The 16441-nt window shown below is 44.5% G+C and overlaps 1 protein-coding gene across 3 annotated transcripts; it reads right to left on the bottom strand.

The window, feature by feature from the left end:
• Nucleotides 1–2681: 2681 nt before the first annotated feature.
• Nucleotides 2682–16104, bottom strand: LOC140207149 (uncharacterized). 3 transcript variants are annotated; one of them, XM_072275486.1, is made up of 2 exons: nucleotides 16046–16104; nucleotides 2682–8641 (listed from the first exon to the last, which is right to left on the bottom strand). In XM_072275486.1, exon 2 carries the CDS (start codon nucleotides 8123–8125, stop codon nucleotides 6485–6487), a length of 1641 nt encoding a protein of 546 aa, XP_072131587.1. In that variant the 5' UTR covers nucleotides 8126–8641; nucleotides 16046–16104; the 3' UTR covers nucleotides 2682–6484. The 3 variants fall into 3 exon arrangements, with proteins under 3 accessions (XP_072131587.1, XP_072131588.1, XP_072131589.1); XM_072275487.1 differs by lacking the exon at nucleotides 16046–16104 and adding an exon at nucleotides 15774–16036; XM_072275488.1 differs by lacking the exon at nucleotides 16046–16104 and adding an exon at nucleotides 12260–12396.
• Nucleotides 16105–16441: the final 337 nt, after the last annotated feature.

Here is a 16441-nt window from a genome sequence, read left to right as displayed (position 1 = left end):
CCCCGGGGAGGGAGAGGATGAAGACGGTGAGAGAGGGGGCGGACAGGATGTTTGTCCCGGTGGGGACAGGAGGGGCTCATCTGTGGAAATGTCTGAGCCCACGGTGGTGGCGATTCACCACATTGGGGGGCAAACACCGGCAGACTGTTGCCCTGCGAGCGGGGCCAATGGTCCGGGCAAAGTGACAATTATTTGTGTTTTGTTGAGATTGTACCGGGAATATGGTGTAAAATCCCGCTCCCCACACTAACACGGGTTATACAGACCAAAGAACAAACTGCCGGAGGAACTCAGTGGGTCGGGCAGCATCTGTGGAGGGAAATGGACCGTCAACATTTCGGGCCGAGACCCTCCCTCTGGACTGAGAGTGGACGGGAAATAGTCCGAGAAAAGAGGTGAGGGGTGGGGATGGGGCAAGAGCTGGGGAGTGAGAGGTGGGTCCAGGTGAGGGGGAGGTGGGAAGGTGGAAATAGTGACAGGGGTGGGAGGTGAGTGGTTGGGGCAACACGGTCTGCAGAAGATGGAAATTAATTCCATAGAGGGTTAACAAAGAGGTTAGAGAGTATTTGTTATAGAGAGTGCAATGAAGATTCACCAGACTGATCCCTGGGGTGGTGGGGTCATCATATGAAGAAAGATCAAATGACCCTTTCATTTAGAGAACCGAGGACCGAGGGGTGAACACATTGAAATGCACAACATCATTACCGGTTGAACCAGGGATCCCAGTCTCTGAAAAAGGGCGTGGACTGTCCGGGACTGAGATGAGGGGAAATGTCTCCACTCCGAGGGTGGTGAATGTCTGTAAATCCCCACCACAGAGGGCGGTGAAGATTTGGTGATCGTCCTCACATAAAACAGAGGCCGGATGTGTGGAGACCGGAGGGATTGAGGAAATGAGGATCCGGCAGAAACATGTGACTGAGATGGGAGAGCAGCCGCCATCTTGTTGATGGTTAGAGGGGCGGAATGGCCACCTCCTGCTGTTTCTCACTTGGTGTTTCAGTGTTGTTGTCCAGTGAGGCCGAAGGAATGTGAATAGAAATGAGTATTTATACACATGGACGGATTTCAATGAAACCTGCACATTTCCGGTTTGGGTCTGAATTAAAAACGCAGAACTCTCTACCTCCGCCTGTCAATGGAACACACCAATACCCTTTCAACAGATCAATCTTTGTAAGAAATTTAGCTTTTCCAACCTTATCGATGCAGTCATCCACCATAGAGATAGAACAGGCATCTGTTTTTGTTACTGCATTTACCTTCCTATAATCAGTGGAAAATCTATCACTACCATCAGGTTTGGGCACAATAACACAGGGTGAGCTCCAATCTGATTTTGAAGGCCTAATAATACCGTTTTTCAGCATATATTCAATTTCTTGCTCAGCCAATTTACGCTTTTCTGTGTTCATGCAATATAGCTATTGCTTAATTTGTTTGGCTTGACCAATATGTACGTCATGTACTGCGACTGTGGTTTGCTTGGGAACGTTGGGAAATAAATCTTTAAACTTCAGAATTAATTCCTCAGTTGGCTGCAGATGAGCCAACTTGTTATCAATGTTTTCTAGAACAACCGAGTTCATTAGCCTAACTGGGACCATGTTTGGCTTGTGAAAAGTCTCAGGCTACGTCCACACTAGACCGGATAATTTTGAAAACGCCGATTTGGCGTAAAAATGATAGGCCTCCACACCAGGCAATTTTCAAAATACCTCCGTCCACATTAGAATGGATATTTGGCTGAATCTCCTCCTACTGGGCATGCGCAAAACACACGGAAAACAAGCGAAGAGGAAACGGTGTACTTGGTGCGCGTTTGTCCAGTTGGACTAGAGAAACTTAAATGGAAATTGCCAAACAAAAGACTTGGTGCGCATTTGTCCAGAAACACTTTCTACAGCCATAGTCTCTTCACCGATGAAAGGGACGACAGGTACAACTAAATGCAATAAGGCTTGTTACTGGGCAAAAGTGAAATTTGCTGTTACCTCATTGGTTTGCCTTTACCTTTGCCATGTCTTTGTGTATTATTTTGCTGTATTTAACATGTGCAATAAAATGAGTTACTGGGCAAAGGTGACAATTGTATCTATTGAACGTTTGCACAAGCAATACATTTATCATGTTACACAAGTGTAGCGGTGGACGAACCCAAGTGCAGAACACGGGCGTGGGGACAGAGTCGGGAGGCGTTATCACCGTAGTGAGCGTGGAATCTGTTTCCAGGGGAGTCTTTACCTGAAGTCTTGGGTTTGGAGAGAATCCAGGAGCGATGCTAGACTTAGAACTAACAGTCCTAAGAACCATGAACCAAGGTTACTCACACTGGAGTTGACCAACGAACTGACAGCTCGTTGTTTTGATCACAGGGTCTTTATTCTGCATTTTCTGATGGAAAGCAGGTGTGTGTAGGTAGTGGAACCTGGGAATGACTGGAAATTAAATGAGGGGATTGAAGACCAATTCCTGAGGTAAATAGTAAGGTGGGGGATTGCCAGAAGAGACCATGACAAATAAAGCACCTTGTTAAATGTATAAAACATGTCTACATCAGTGTTATCTTGTATTTCCATACAATGTTACATTAGGCTGTTACATATCTATTGTCAAAGAAGTACTTGCATAAATAGGTAAACTACCTTCATAGAAGGAAGGACAGAAACAGGGCAAAGTTAGTATACTTATTTATTCAGTAAGCTATGGGTCAAAGTATTTGGTAAGTACATTTCTAACTTTTCTGGCTTCAGTATTGGTTCTGTCTGTTCTGAAATTGTTAGGTTGTGTGGGGGGTTGTGTTCAAGAAAACAATGAAATGTCGCGCTGCCGCCATCTGTTCCGGCACGTCATGACAGCGTTTTTAAAAATATCCGTTTACCCCGTCCACACTGCTCTGCACAACCGGCATTTTCAAATTTACACACTCTGGAGGGCGTTGTAGAAAATCTCCGTTTTCGGGGGAGGAAAACGCTGTTTTGTTTTGCGAAGTCTTTAAGTTTTGTCTTGCTGGACTACAAGCTTGGTGTAGTTTATTTTTGAACTTCAAAACATAGTTAACATGTACATCCCCATCAATCCACTGTTCCTTTAACAAGGCCAAAGTTCCCCTCACTCTATGACCAAATACAAGTTCAAAAGGACTAAAGCCCAGTAATTCCTGTACTGACTCTCCTAACGCGAACAAAAGCAAATGTATTCCTTCATCCCAGTCTTTCCCATTTTCAACATGGTATGTCTTAATCATTGTTTAGAGGGTAGAATGAAATCCTTCTAAAGCCCCTTGTGATTCCAGATAGTACGCAGACGATGTAACTTGTTTAGTTCCCAGTTCATAAACTACCTGATGGAACAATCCAGATATAAAATTACTTCCTTGATCAGACTGGATTTCTTTTGGTAAACCAAATAAAGTAAAAAACTTGGTAAGAGCCTTCGCCACAGTTTTAACTTTCATATTTCTGAGAGGTATTGCCTCTGGGAATCTGGATGCAGTACACATAATATTTAGCAAATACTGATGGCCAAATTCAGTCTTTGGCAATGGGCCAACAGAATCCACTATAACTTTAGAAAAGGGTTTACGAAATACAGGTATAGGCTGGAGTGGGGCCACTGGGGTGACCCGATTAGGTTTACCCACAAATTGATAAGTGTGACAGGTTCTGCAAAAGGTCACAACCTCTTTCCTCAAATTAGGCCAGTAAAGTTGTTTCATAATCCTGTTTACAGTTTTATTCAGTCCGAAATGGTCACCTCAGGGCATACTGTGGGCCAAAGCTAAAATTTTAGTCCTATAAACTTTAGGGACTACACTTGGTGAACAATTGCCCATTCCTCACTCACAGGTATAGCAGGTGGCCTCCACTTCCTCAATAACACTCCATCCTTGAGATCATAGCCAACTGGTACTTTCTTAATCTCATTATCTGAGGGAGCTGTTTCTTTTAAAGCTTCAATCTCAGGGTCTCGGTTCTGTTCTGCTATAAACTCCATCCTACACAGGGATAAATCTTTTTCATCAGACTTACTACCTGAATCCTGTTGAAACAATGAAGGTAGAAAAGTCCCTGACAAGTTATCATAACCTGAATCCCGATTTTGGCTGTCATGGGTATCAGAATCATGCTGCACAGAACCTCTGCATTGGCAGACTTCTTAGCCATACTTTGAGTTACTGCGCAGGAAGGATAAATGTTAAAGTCCATCTGTGGGTCGTCAGTGGTTGGCTTAATTGTCAACTACACTGCAGGAACAACTTTACCATCTGCCAGGTCATTCCCTAACAGCAAAGTAACATCTTCCACCAGTAAACTGGAGCATAATCTGATCTTAACAGGTCCTGAAACCAACCCTGACTGTAAAGTTCCCCTGCGCAACGGCACAGAAACCATGCCACCCCCAATGCCTTTAATAAGATTTACCTCAACAATGTCAGTCTCATCACCAAACTTTAGAACACTGTCTAATATAAGTGACTGAGAAGCCCCAGTATCTTGAAGAATTTTCACTGGTATCAGGGTTGACCCTTCCTTTAATAATACAAACCCATCTGACACAAAATGATCAAATCCCTTCTTAACTCGGTCAGACCTCTCAGTCCTTAACTGAGCCTCAACAAAATGTTCAGGACCCTGTGGGTTTATAAGTGCTTCAACCTGCTGATCACGGGCATTTGGGACTGCCTTCTTTTCCTTCTTCAGGACGGAACAATTTGCCATCATATGACCAGCTTTCTTACAATAGTAACAAGTAAGACCAGAATTTTTCTCCTTCAACTGCTTCCCTTCATCTTTACTCTTGTTATTAGTCCCAACTTTAATTTCTCGTTTACCCTGGTTATCCCTGCTACTCTTTTGGAAGCTCTTATTCGGGGTAAGCTTAACTATATGAGTTAAAGCAAACTCATCCGCTAATCTAGCAGACACCTGCAAAGTGGCAGCATCCTTTTCATCTAAATACATCTTTATGTCATCAGGGATGCACCTTTTGAATTCTTCAATTAAAACCAACTCTTTCAAGCTGTTACAAGTCATCATTTACATTTTTATATGTGTACCAGCAGTCAAAACACACAAACTTCTCATAAGCAAATTCCATATAACAGATTTCCTCAAATTTCTAAACATTTGCTTCTGGGACCAACTCGTAAGCTTTGAGCACAGACTGTTTCACTATGTCCAAAACAGCTGCTTCATCAACTGTCAAAGTAGAATAATCTTGCTAAGCCTTCCCCTTAATTACACTTTGTAAGAGAATAGGCCAACCCTGTTTTGGCCACTTTAAATTCCGAGCAAACTTCTAAAAATGCTTAAAGTATTTATCAACTTCTGCCTCATCAAATGGAAGTTCCAATTTAACTTCCCGATTGGCCTCAAACTTATCACCAGAGTCTAATGCCAGATCCCTTTGCTGCAATCTATCTTTTCCAGCTCGAACAGCCTCTGTCTTTCTGCTTCCTTCCTCTGTTTTTCTGCCTCATCTCTCTGTTTTTCTGCCTCTCTGTGCCCTCCTCATTGTCAATTTCACCTTAGCAAATTGGCGCTTCCAGAAATCCAACAACATCCACTGCTGCTGATTTTCCACACACAAATAAATCAAAAGGGATTTTCCCAGTGAAATCAATAATTAATCAATAAATATGCCCCTAAATTTGTTCCTATCCCGAACGTAGGCCCCAATTTTGTTATGAACCGTAATGCTTTAGAAACGAATCAGCAGCCATAGACTATACCCGGAGTCTGGTTTTGATGTTAAAATCACTGTCTTTACGAGTATCTACTTATAATATAGTAACTTAAGCAAGATAAACAAAAGTGAACAGTATTATGTGTATATATGTGTTTCAATATAACTCCCAAACTGTTGAGCTCTGGGGAAACAAGGCTTAGAGTCTTGAGATGGTAAAGTATGAAAGTTCAGTTCATCCATGGAATAGGTGATGAGAGAGAGATATTTGTAATCCAGGGTAAATGTCAAGAGAAGGCAATTATGTCGAGTTGCACAGGTTCCACGGTAGTAAAATGAGAGAACAGTCGCTGTAGATTTTATTCGTCGTCGTTCCAAATCCACGTACGAATTATCATCAAAAGTGACTAGTCACAAGGGGTATCTTCTTCAAGTGAATTACCAGACCACACCCAGGCAAGGACACATAAGTGGTTTTCACAAAATACCCCAAATCCGATCCACTCCTATGGATTGAACAAGGTGACAACCACACATGCGATGTATGCTGAATCGATCATTAACCCACCCGCGTGGGCACAGGAAAGTTCTAAACAGTGACCCTTGCCACTAGTTCCCTGGTTTTGATCCTTCCACTTTTCTTCCTTCGTCTCCGTCTAACTCTTAGTGTCTGTGCCCTCGATTAAAACTAAACAAGCTGCGAGCGATGTAAACAAACTGCAAATCAGACTAATTAGCCTTCTTAATCTCTCTCTCTCAAAATGACAGTCCACAGCAAACAAAACCGAGGGATTCATAACGACGGTCCCTCCCCACTGTGAACTGACTGGTGTGCCAGTAGTTGGGATGACTGAGTGAATCCTTTCCCACATTCTGAGCAGGTGAACTGCTTCTCCCCAGTGTGAACTCGCTGGTGACTCTGTAGGGCAGATGATCGAGTGAATCTCTTCCCACAGACTGAGCAGGTGAATGGCTTCTCCCCAGTGTGGACTCGCTGGTGTCTCTGTAGGTTGGAAGAGTTGGTGAATCTCTTCTCACAGACTGAGCAGGTGAACGGCCTCTCCCGTGTGTGAACTGACTGGTGTGCCAGTCGGTGGGATGACTGAGTGAATCTTTTCCCACATTCTGAGCAGGTGAACGGCTTCTCCCCAGTGTGAACTCGCTGATGACTCTGTAGGTCAGATGACTGAGTGAACCTCTTCCCACAGACTGAGCAGGTGTACGGCTTCTCCCCAGTGTGAACTCGCTGGTGTCTCTGTAGGCTGGATGAATCAGTGAATCTCTTCCCACATTCTGAGCAGGTGAACGGCTTCTCCCCAGTGTGAACTCGCTGGTGTCTCTGTAGGCTGGATGAATCAGTGAATCTCTTCCCACATTCTGAGCAGGCGAACGGCTTCTCCCCAGCGTGAACTCGCTGATGACTCTGGAGGGTGGAAGAGTGACGGAATCTCTTCCCACAGTCTGAGCAGTTGAACGGCTTCTCCCCAGTGTGAACTCGCTGATGTACCAGGAGCTGGGATGACTCAGTGAATCTCTTCCCACAGTCTGAGCAGGTGAACGGCTTCTCCCCAGTGTGAACTCGCTGATGTACCAGTAGGTGGGATGACTGAGTGAATCCCTTCCCACAGACTGAGCAGGTGAATGGCTTCTCCCCAGTGTGAGCTCGCTGATGATTCTGTAGGGTGGATGACCGAGTGAATCCCTTCCCACAAAGTGAGCAGGTGAACAGCTTCTCCCCAGTATGAACTCGCTGATGTACCAGTAGGTGGGATGACTCAGTGAATCTCTTCCCACAGACTGAGCAGGTGAACGGCCTCTCCCTGGTGTGAACTGACTGGTGTCTCTGTAGGTGAGATGACTGAGAGAATCCCTTCCCACAAACTGAGCAGGTGAACAGCTTCTCCCCAGTGTGAACTCGCTGATGTACCAGTAAATTGGATGACTCAGTGAATCTCTTCCCACAGTCTGAGCAGGTGAATGGCCTCTCTCCAGTGTGAACTGACTGGTGTCTCTGTAGGTGGGATGTCTGAGAGAATCTCTTTCCACATTCTGAGCAGGTGAACGGCTTCTCCCCAGTGTGAACTCGCTGGTGACTCTGTAGGGTGGATGACCGAGTGAATCTCTTCCCACAGACTGAGCAGGTGAACGGCCTCTCCCCGGTGTGAACTGACTGGTGTTTCTGTAGGGTGGATGAATGAGTGAATCTCTTCCCACAGACTGAGCAGGTGAACGGCCTCTCTCCAGTGTGAATTCGCTGGTGACTCTGTAGGTAGGATGACTGCGAGAATCTCTTCCCACAGTCTGAGCAGGTGAAATCTCTCTCTGCAGTGTGAGCTGACTGGTGTCTCAGTAGGTGAAATGCCTGAGTGAATCCCTTCCCACAGTCTGAGCAGGTGAACGGCCTCTCTCCAGTGTGAAATCGCTGGTGTACCATTAGGTCAGATGACCGAGCGAATCCTTCCCACAGTCTGAGCAGGTGAACGGCCTCTCAAGTGTGAACTTGCTTATGTACCTTCAGTTTAGATGAGCAAGTGAATCCCTTCCCACAGTCTGAGCAGGTGAACTCTCCGGTGTGAACTCGCTGATGGACCTTCAGTTGAGATATCCTTTCCCAGAAATTCAGCAGATGACCTGCCTCTGCCCAGTGTGAACTGACTGGTGTGTCCACAGGTGGGATGACCGACTGAATCCTTTCTGTGAACTTGCTTATGTACCTTCAATTGAGATGACCGAGTGAATCTATTCCCACTGTCTGTGCAGATGAAAGGCCTTTCCCCTGTTTAAAATGACAGGGGTGCCAGTTGGTCAAATGACTGAGTGAATCCCTCCCCACAGTCTGAGCAGGAAGAATGGTCGATTGAAACCCTTGCTCCACTTCTTAAATATCTAGACAGAGACAGCAAAACTGGCTGTTTGAGATTCCAGGAGACAAGTTGCTTCTTGTTTTAACCTGTAAAAAGATTAACAAAATCCATCAATGGGTGAAGGATAACATTTCAGATGAGATCACTTGAGTTGCCAAGATGTGATCTGCTATCACACTGTTACATTGAAATTCAACCCAAGATGGAGAGAGAAATCATCTTCTAACTGGGCACAGTGCTGGGATCGGGAATGACCATCAATTCCCTGATGCTCTTCCTGTCTCTATAAGAATGGGGCATTTCTGCCATCTCCAATTTGTGACTTGGCTCAGTTTGACTCTCTCCATTGGTATTATTCCCTGTTCCCACTGAGCTACATGGGTGCCTGGCCCCACAGTAAGTGATACACTCTCACACAAATAGCCTTTGTTGACATGCAGCTGGGATTTTCTTTTGTGTACTATTAACTTAAAGTGCCACAATTTTAACGCCATATAAAAATTTCCTGCTGAGATGAATGGTTGGTCTGCACAGCTGATAAAATGTGAACGTTAGTGTTATTTAAGTTTCTTGTCACAGTCAAAGAAAAAGTATAACACAGAAACAGGCCCTTTGGGCCATCTAGTTTGTACTGAACTATTTAAACTGCCCACGCCCATACCCCTCCCATCCAGGTACCTGTACAAACCTCTTAAATGTTGAAATCGAGCTCACATGCACCAGTTCTGCTGGCTGCTCATTGCACATCTGGATGACTGTCTGTGTGATGAAGTTTCCCACATGTTCCCCTTAACGTTTCATCTTTCACCCTTAACACATGGCCTGTGGTTGTAGTCCCACCCAATCTCAATGGTAAAAGCCAGCTTGCATTTACCCTATCTATACCCCTCTTAATCGTGGTATTCCTCCATCAAATCTCTCCTCAATCTTCTACATTCCAAGGAATGAAGACCTGACCTGTTCAATCTTTCCTTATAACCCAAGTCCTCCAAACCTGGCAACATCCTTGTGAATTTTCTCTGAACTCTTTCAACCTCTTTTACAACTTTCCTGTAGGTAGGTGACGAAAACTGCACACAAAACTCCAAATTAGGCTTCACCAATGTCTTATACAAGTCAACATACCATCCATCTATTGTCAGTACTTTGGTTCATGAAGGCCAATGGGCCAGAATTTTTCTTTCTGTCCCTATCGAACTGTGACACCACTTTCAGTGAATTAAGGACTTGTATTCCCAGATCCCTTTCTTCTACAAAACTTATCAGTGCCCTACCAGTCACTGTGTAAGACCTACCCTGGTAGGTCCTACCAAAGTGAAACACACTTTGCACTTGTCTGCATTAAATTCCATTTTCTGTTTCTCAAACCATTTTCCCAGCTGGTCCAGATCACACTGCAAGCCATGATAGTCTTCCTCGCTGTCCACTGCACCCCCAGTCTTGGTGTCATCCATAAATTTGCTGATCCAGTTAACCACCATATCATCCAGATTACTGATACAGATGAGAAACAACAACAGATCCAGCACTGATCCCTCTGGCACACCAATAGTCACAGGCCTCCAGTCAGAGAGGCAACCATCTGCTACCACTCTCTGTCCTCTTCCAAAGCCAGTGACTCATCCAATTTACTATCTCATCTTGAATGCTGAGTGACTGAACCTTCTTGACCAACCTCCCATATGAGACTTTGTCAACTGCCTTGCTAAGGCCCATGTAGACAACATCCACTGCCTTGCCTTCATCCACTTTCCTGATAACTTCCTCGAGAAACTCGATAAGATTGGCTAGACATGACCTACCATGCACAAAGCCATGTTGCCTATTCTTCATTAGTCAACATCTATCCAAATATTTACATATCCGGTTCCTGCACATACGTTCCAATAACTTTCCCCTACTGATGTCAAGCTCACCAACGTACAATTTCTTAGTTATTTTTAGAGCCTTTCTTGAACAGAGGAACAACATTGGCTGTCCTCCAATCCTCCAGTACCTCACCTGTCACTAGGGATCATTTAAGTATCTGTGCTAGGGCCCCTACAATTTCTGCACTTGTCTTCTGCAGAGTCCCAGGGAACAACCTGTCAGGCCCTGGGGATTTATCCACTCTAATTTGCTTAAGGCAACAAACACCTCCACCTCTGTAATCTGTACAGGGTCCATGAAGTTGATGCTGCTTTGCCTCACTTCTATAGACTGTGTCTGTCTCCCGTGTAAATACAGATGCAAAAAAAAATCTCTTCCATCTATTTTGTCACCTCATATTGAATACCATCCTGATCTTCCAGAGGATTAATTGTTCCCGTACAATCTTTTTGCTCTTAACATATCTGCAGAATCCCTAAGGACTCTCCTTCACCTTGTCTGCTGGGGCAACCTCATGCCTTCTTTTATTTCTTTCATAAGTGTTCACTTGAATTTCCTGTATTTCATAAGTACCCCATTTGTTCCTATCGCCTGTACCTGGTATGTGCCTCCTTTTTATTGATCTGGGAGATGAAAGCCAAAGGGCTAATGGAGCTGCATGGTGGCAGGTGGGGGTGGGGTTAAACTGAAGTTACAGGGGGAATGGGAGCCTGAATAACAGAACAGATAGCAGAAAGGTTGTGGAGACAGATGTTGTTCTGTCCTCAGACAAAGTCAGGAATGAAAAAGTTGAGCATGGTGCAGTGAATATGCTGAGCCCTGTATATTTCAATACAAGGAGCAGCGTAGGAAAGGCGGATGTGTTCAGGGCATGGATCAACACCTGGAATTATGACACTGGGATCTGGCAACTGTGGATTGGGACAGGCTGCTTTACGACAAAGGTGTGCTTGATAAATGGGAGGCCTTCAAAGTGAAATTTTGAAAGTACAAAGTGGGTACGTGCTTGTCAGAAAAGATAGAAACTGTGGGGAACCTTGGTTTTCAAGAGCTATTGGGACCCTGGTGAAGCACAAAATGGAGTTGCAGAACAGGGATAGGCAGGTAGGTTCTTGGAGTATAAGAAATGCAAGAGAACAAATAAGAAATAAATCAGGATGGCAAAAAGGCATGAGATTGCTCTCACAGAAAAAATGAAGGATAATCCTAAAGGATTCTAGAGATAGATTAAGATCAAAAGTATTGCAAGGGACAAAGTTGGTCCTCTGGAAGACCAGAATGGTAATCCATGTTTGGAACCAAAGCAGACGGGGAAGATCATCTCTCTTTATTCAGGAGATGGAAACATAGTCTACGGAGGTGTGGGAAACAGCATTAACATCGTGGATCCTGTACAGATTAAAGAAGAGGGGATGTTTGCTATCCTGAGGCAGATTAGGGTGGATAAATCTCCAGGGCATGACAAGGTGCTCCCTTGGACCCTACGGGAGGCAAGTGCAAAAATTGTCGGGGCCCTAGCAGAGATAATTAAATCATCCTTAGTGACGGGAGAGTTATCAGAGGATGGTAGGATAGCCGAAGTTAATTCGCTGTTCAACATAGAGCATAGAAATCTACAACATATTCCAGGCCATTCAGCCCACAATGCTGTATCAACCATGTAACTTACTCTAGAAACTGGCTAGAAATTCCCCAGCACAAAGACCCCTATTTTTCTAAGCTGCATGACCTATCTAAGAGGCTGTTAAAAGACCCTATTGTACTGTATCTACCTCGACCACCACTGCTAGCAGTGCATTCCACGCACCCACCACTCTCTGTGTATAAAAACTTACCCCTGATATCCCGTCGGTATCTATTTCCAAGCTCCTTAAAACTATGCCGCTCGTGTTAGCCATTTCAGCCCAGGAAAAAGCCTCTGGCTATCCACATGATCAATGCCCCTCATCATCTTATCCACCTAAAAAAGGCTCTAAACATAAACAAGGAAATTATACATTGCTCTGAGGATTTGTTAGAAGTAAAGAAAATTATGAGGTATAGATAGGGTAAATGCAAGCAAGCTTTTTCCACTGATGTTGGGTGGGAGGAGAACCAGAGGTCATGGGTAAGTGGCTTCACCATTTAACGAAAATTTAAAGGGAAAATGTGGAAAACCTCTTCACTGAAATGGTTGTGATAGTGTGGAATGAGATGCCTGCACAAGTGGTTCATGCCAGCTGAATTTCACCATTTCAGATAAGTTTGGATAGGTACCTAGATGGTAGGGGTATGGAGGGCTGTGGTCCCAGTTCAGGACGTTGCATTAGAGAGTTTAAATATTTTCAGCATTGTCTAGATGGGCCGAATGGCCTGCTTCACAGAACTTCTCCATGTCCCTACGACAGAGTAGCTGGCCAAACTTGATTGGAAGGGGAGACTGGTAGGAATGACGATGGAGCAGCAATGGCTGGAGTTTCTGGGAGCAATTCAGGAGGTGAGTGATAGATACATCCCAAAGAAGTGGAAGCATTGGAAAGGCAGGAGGATACAACGAGGCTGAAATGAGAAGCCAAAGCGGACATAAAAGGCAAATAATGGAACAAAAACCAACAGAAGACAACTAAAAATACTCAGATATGCTCAGGGCATTGAATTATGATTTGTAGTCATTAATGAATCTTGGTTGCACCCAACAGTCTGAGGGATTTAGAGGAACAAAATATCCGGGGCTGCAATATCTCTTCAAAACCAAGGTTCCCTGCACCAGTTGCCTTTCAACTTTTAATTTGACAGGCTCATACAAACTATACACATTCAAAATTCCACTTCTGAAGGACGCCCATTTGCCAAGTACTCCTTTGACAGAAAGCAGCCTGTCCAAATCCACACTTGTCAGATCCTTTCTGATACCATCAAAATTGACCTTTCTCCAATTTAGAATCTAAACCTGTGGTCATGACCTCTCTTTTTCCATATTTACTTGGAACCTCATGGCATTATGATCACGAAACAGGAAGTGTTTCCATACACTAACTTCTGTCACTAGTCCTGGATCATTTCCTAATAGCTAATTGCACACTTCTATATCAGGAATTCTATGTGCTGGTTAAGGGCACATTTGACAAACTCTACCCAATCTAGTCGTTTTACAGTATGGGAATCCCAGTCAATGTATGGAAAGTTAAAATCACTTACTGAATCAAACTTTGTTTCTTGGCATGGTCTGTGATCTCTCCACAAATTTGTTCCTCTAAATCCCTCAAACTGTTGGGTGCAACCAAGTCCCAGTAATGGCTACAATATCATGATTCCATGCCCTGAGCTCATCTGGCTTTCCTAAGATGCTTCCTGCATTGTGATATACACAGCTCAGCACATTCATCGCACCGTGCTCAACCTTTTGATTGCTGACTTTGTCTGAACAACATCCATCTGGGTGTCAAGAAAGCAACCTCTCCCTCAATGTCACAAAAACAAAGAAACTGGTTGTGTACTACAGAAGGAATAGAGACAGTCTAACCCCTATTGACATCAATGGATCTGGGGTTGAGAGAGTGAACGGCTTTAAATTTCTCGGCATTAACATCACCAAGGATCCCATGTGGTCTGTACATACCGGCGGTGTGGTATGTGGCTGTGCACCTCTCTCACCTCAGACAGTTGAAGAAGTTTGGTACGGGTCCCAAATCCTAAGAACTTTCTACAGGGGCACAATTGAGAACATCCTGACTGACTGCATCACTGCCTAGGTATGGGAACTGTACTTCCCTCAATCGCAGGACTCTGCAGAGAGTGGTGCTGACAGCCCAGTGCATCTGTAGATGTGAACTTCCCACTATTCAGGACATTTACAAAGACAGGTGCCTAAAAAGGCCTGAAGGATCATTGGGGACCCAAGTCACCTCAACCACAAACTGTTCCAGCTGCTACCATCTGGGAAACGGTACAACAGTATAAAAGCCAGGCTCCTGGACAGCTCCTTCACCAGGTCATCAGACTGATTAATTCATACTGATACAATTGTATTTCTATGTTTTAATGACTGTCCTATGTACTAACCATTTATTATAAATTACACATTGCACACTTAGAAGGAGAAGTAATGTAAAGATTTCTACTCCTCATGTATATGAAGGATACAAGTCATTTCAATTCACCCTCTCCACTATCTGTTCTGGCATTCTGACTCCAATCCCCCCGCAACATTAGTTTAACCTCACCCCCCACGACACACTAACACTAGCAAGCCTTACCGCTAGGATATTAGATATCTGGCTAGTTTTAATTCCCTATCAGCCTTTTGACATTCCTATGCCAGGTAACCCAACCTCACAGTTTCTTAAGTAGCCTATCAGTTGTTGTGTGGGATGGCCACAAGAGTACTCTGCAATGGCTATTTAACCTCATTCCCCTTCCTGACTCTCACCAAGTATCCTCTGTCCTGCACCTTGGGTGCAACTCACCTCTCTTCGTGTCATATCTATTACTCCCTTAGACTCCCAGATGATCTGGAATTCATCCATTTCCAGCTCCAATTCCCTAATTACAATTACAAGCTGCAGCTGGATGCACATCTTGTAGGTGAGGTTGTCAAGGAAGTCTCCCCAACTTCCCACCAATGTCCACTCTAATTTGTAATGACCGGTGTGCCAAAAACTCTTGTGCTGTGCAATTTTTACCCAGTTTTACATGTGCACACTGAATTTTAAATAGAGAGGTATTTATTTTAACAGCTAGGAAATCACTGTTAATAAGAACTTTAATATCCTCTGGGTTTGATCAAGTTCATCTGCACTCTCACACAACTTATATAGCAGGCCTGCAGAGAGTTATGAAGGATTTTCTCACCTGAGCTTTTGCACACCGTCCACATCTGATTTGCTTGCTAAATGATGCTTTAAAAAGTCAGATTTCCAAATTATCACTCCACTTCCTCCCAATTGCAAATTCTCCAGCAACTTTTGCATTGCCACAAGACACAGAGGTTCTGTATTATACATAAATATTTCCCCTGAACCCTCCCCCAGGGGACTAACAGCCAATGAATATGAAGGGAGGGCAGTAGTCTATCTCATTGGAGTCTGGCACATTTGTGAACGGCCCAGGACAAAGGTGTTTGATATCATTATGTACCCAGAGAGAATGGGTCAAAACATGTCCTCACGGGTAGAAAGGTGCAGAACAAGAGGAGGTAGAACAAGTAACACACACAAAATGCTGGAGGAAATCAGCAAGCCAGGCAGCAATAATGGAAAAGAGTACTGATGCTGAATTCCTCCAGCATTTTGTGTGTGTTGCTTGGATTTCCAGCATCTGCAGATTTTCTCTTGTTTGTGATTGGAGGCAGAACAAAGGTGATTTTCTAACCTGCTGATGTAAAAGATTCTGTTCCCTTTCTCCGAGTTCCCAGTCCTTGCATTTAGACAGCTGGAGCTCAGCTCTGTCTGAGAGATCCATCGGTTCCCATTCCCTCATCAGCCAGAAGCTCCCCGGGGCCCGTGTGCGAATCGTGGGGCTGAGAGAGAGGGAAGAGAGGCAGGACTGTCCCGGGATTGCGAGTCACGTTGTCCGAAGCTGACAGTAAATGTCCCGAATTCGGTGTTGAAAAACTCCACCCGCAACCGGGGAATATCTCTTACCTGGAGGCGAGATCCCGAGGCCTGATGCCGAGGCCGCTTCAGTACTGCGCGCATGCGCGATATTCGGGAACGGCCACAACCCTGACGCCTGCGCATTCGATCGGTGCTTCAGCGACAGCGAATATTGCTACGCGGAGCTTTCTGGGTAATCATGGTGCCATTAAAAGTTTCTGCAAGCATCGGTCCCATGTCCTTACCCCAGATTTTTTTGTGTAGAAAACTCAGCAGCTCTTTTAATGCAGAAAGCAGCTCCCATAAACAATGTACTTAATATCAGCAAACTTTACGCGTGTCTAATGCCAAAGGAGAACCTTGTTACAAGTGCAGACATAAGTCATAGTCATACTTTATTGATCCCGGGGGAAATTGGTTTTCGTTACAGTTGCACCATAACTA

Source organism: Mobula birostris, chromosome 13, assembly GCF_030028105.1.
Source record: "Mobula birostris isolate sMobBir1 chromosome 13, sMobBir1.hap1, whole genome shotgun sequence".
NCBI lineage: Eukaryota > Metazoa > Chordata > Chondrichthyes > Myliobatiformes > Myliobatidae > Mobula > Mobula birostris.
The sequence above is the reverse complement of the archived record's forward strand: the minus strand, read 5'-3'. Positions and strand labels throughout refer to the sequence as shown.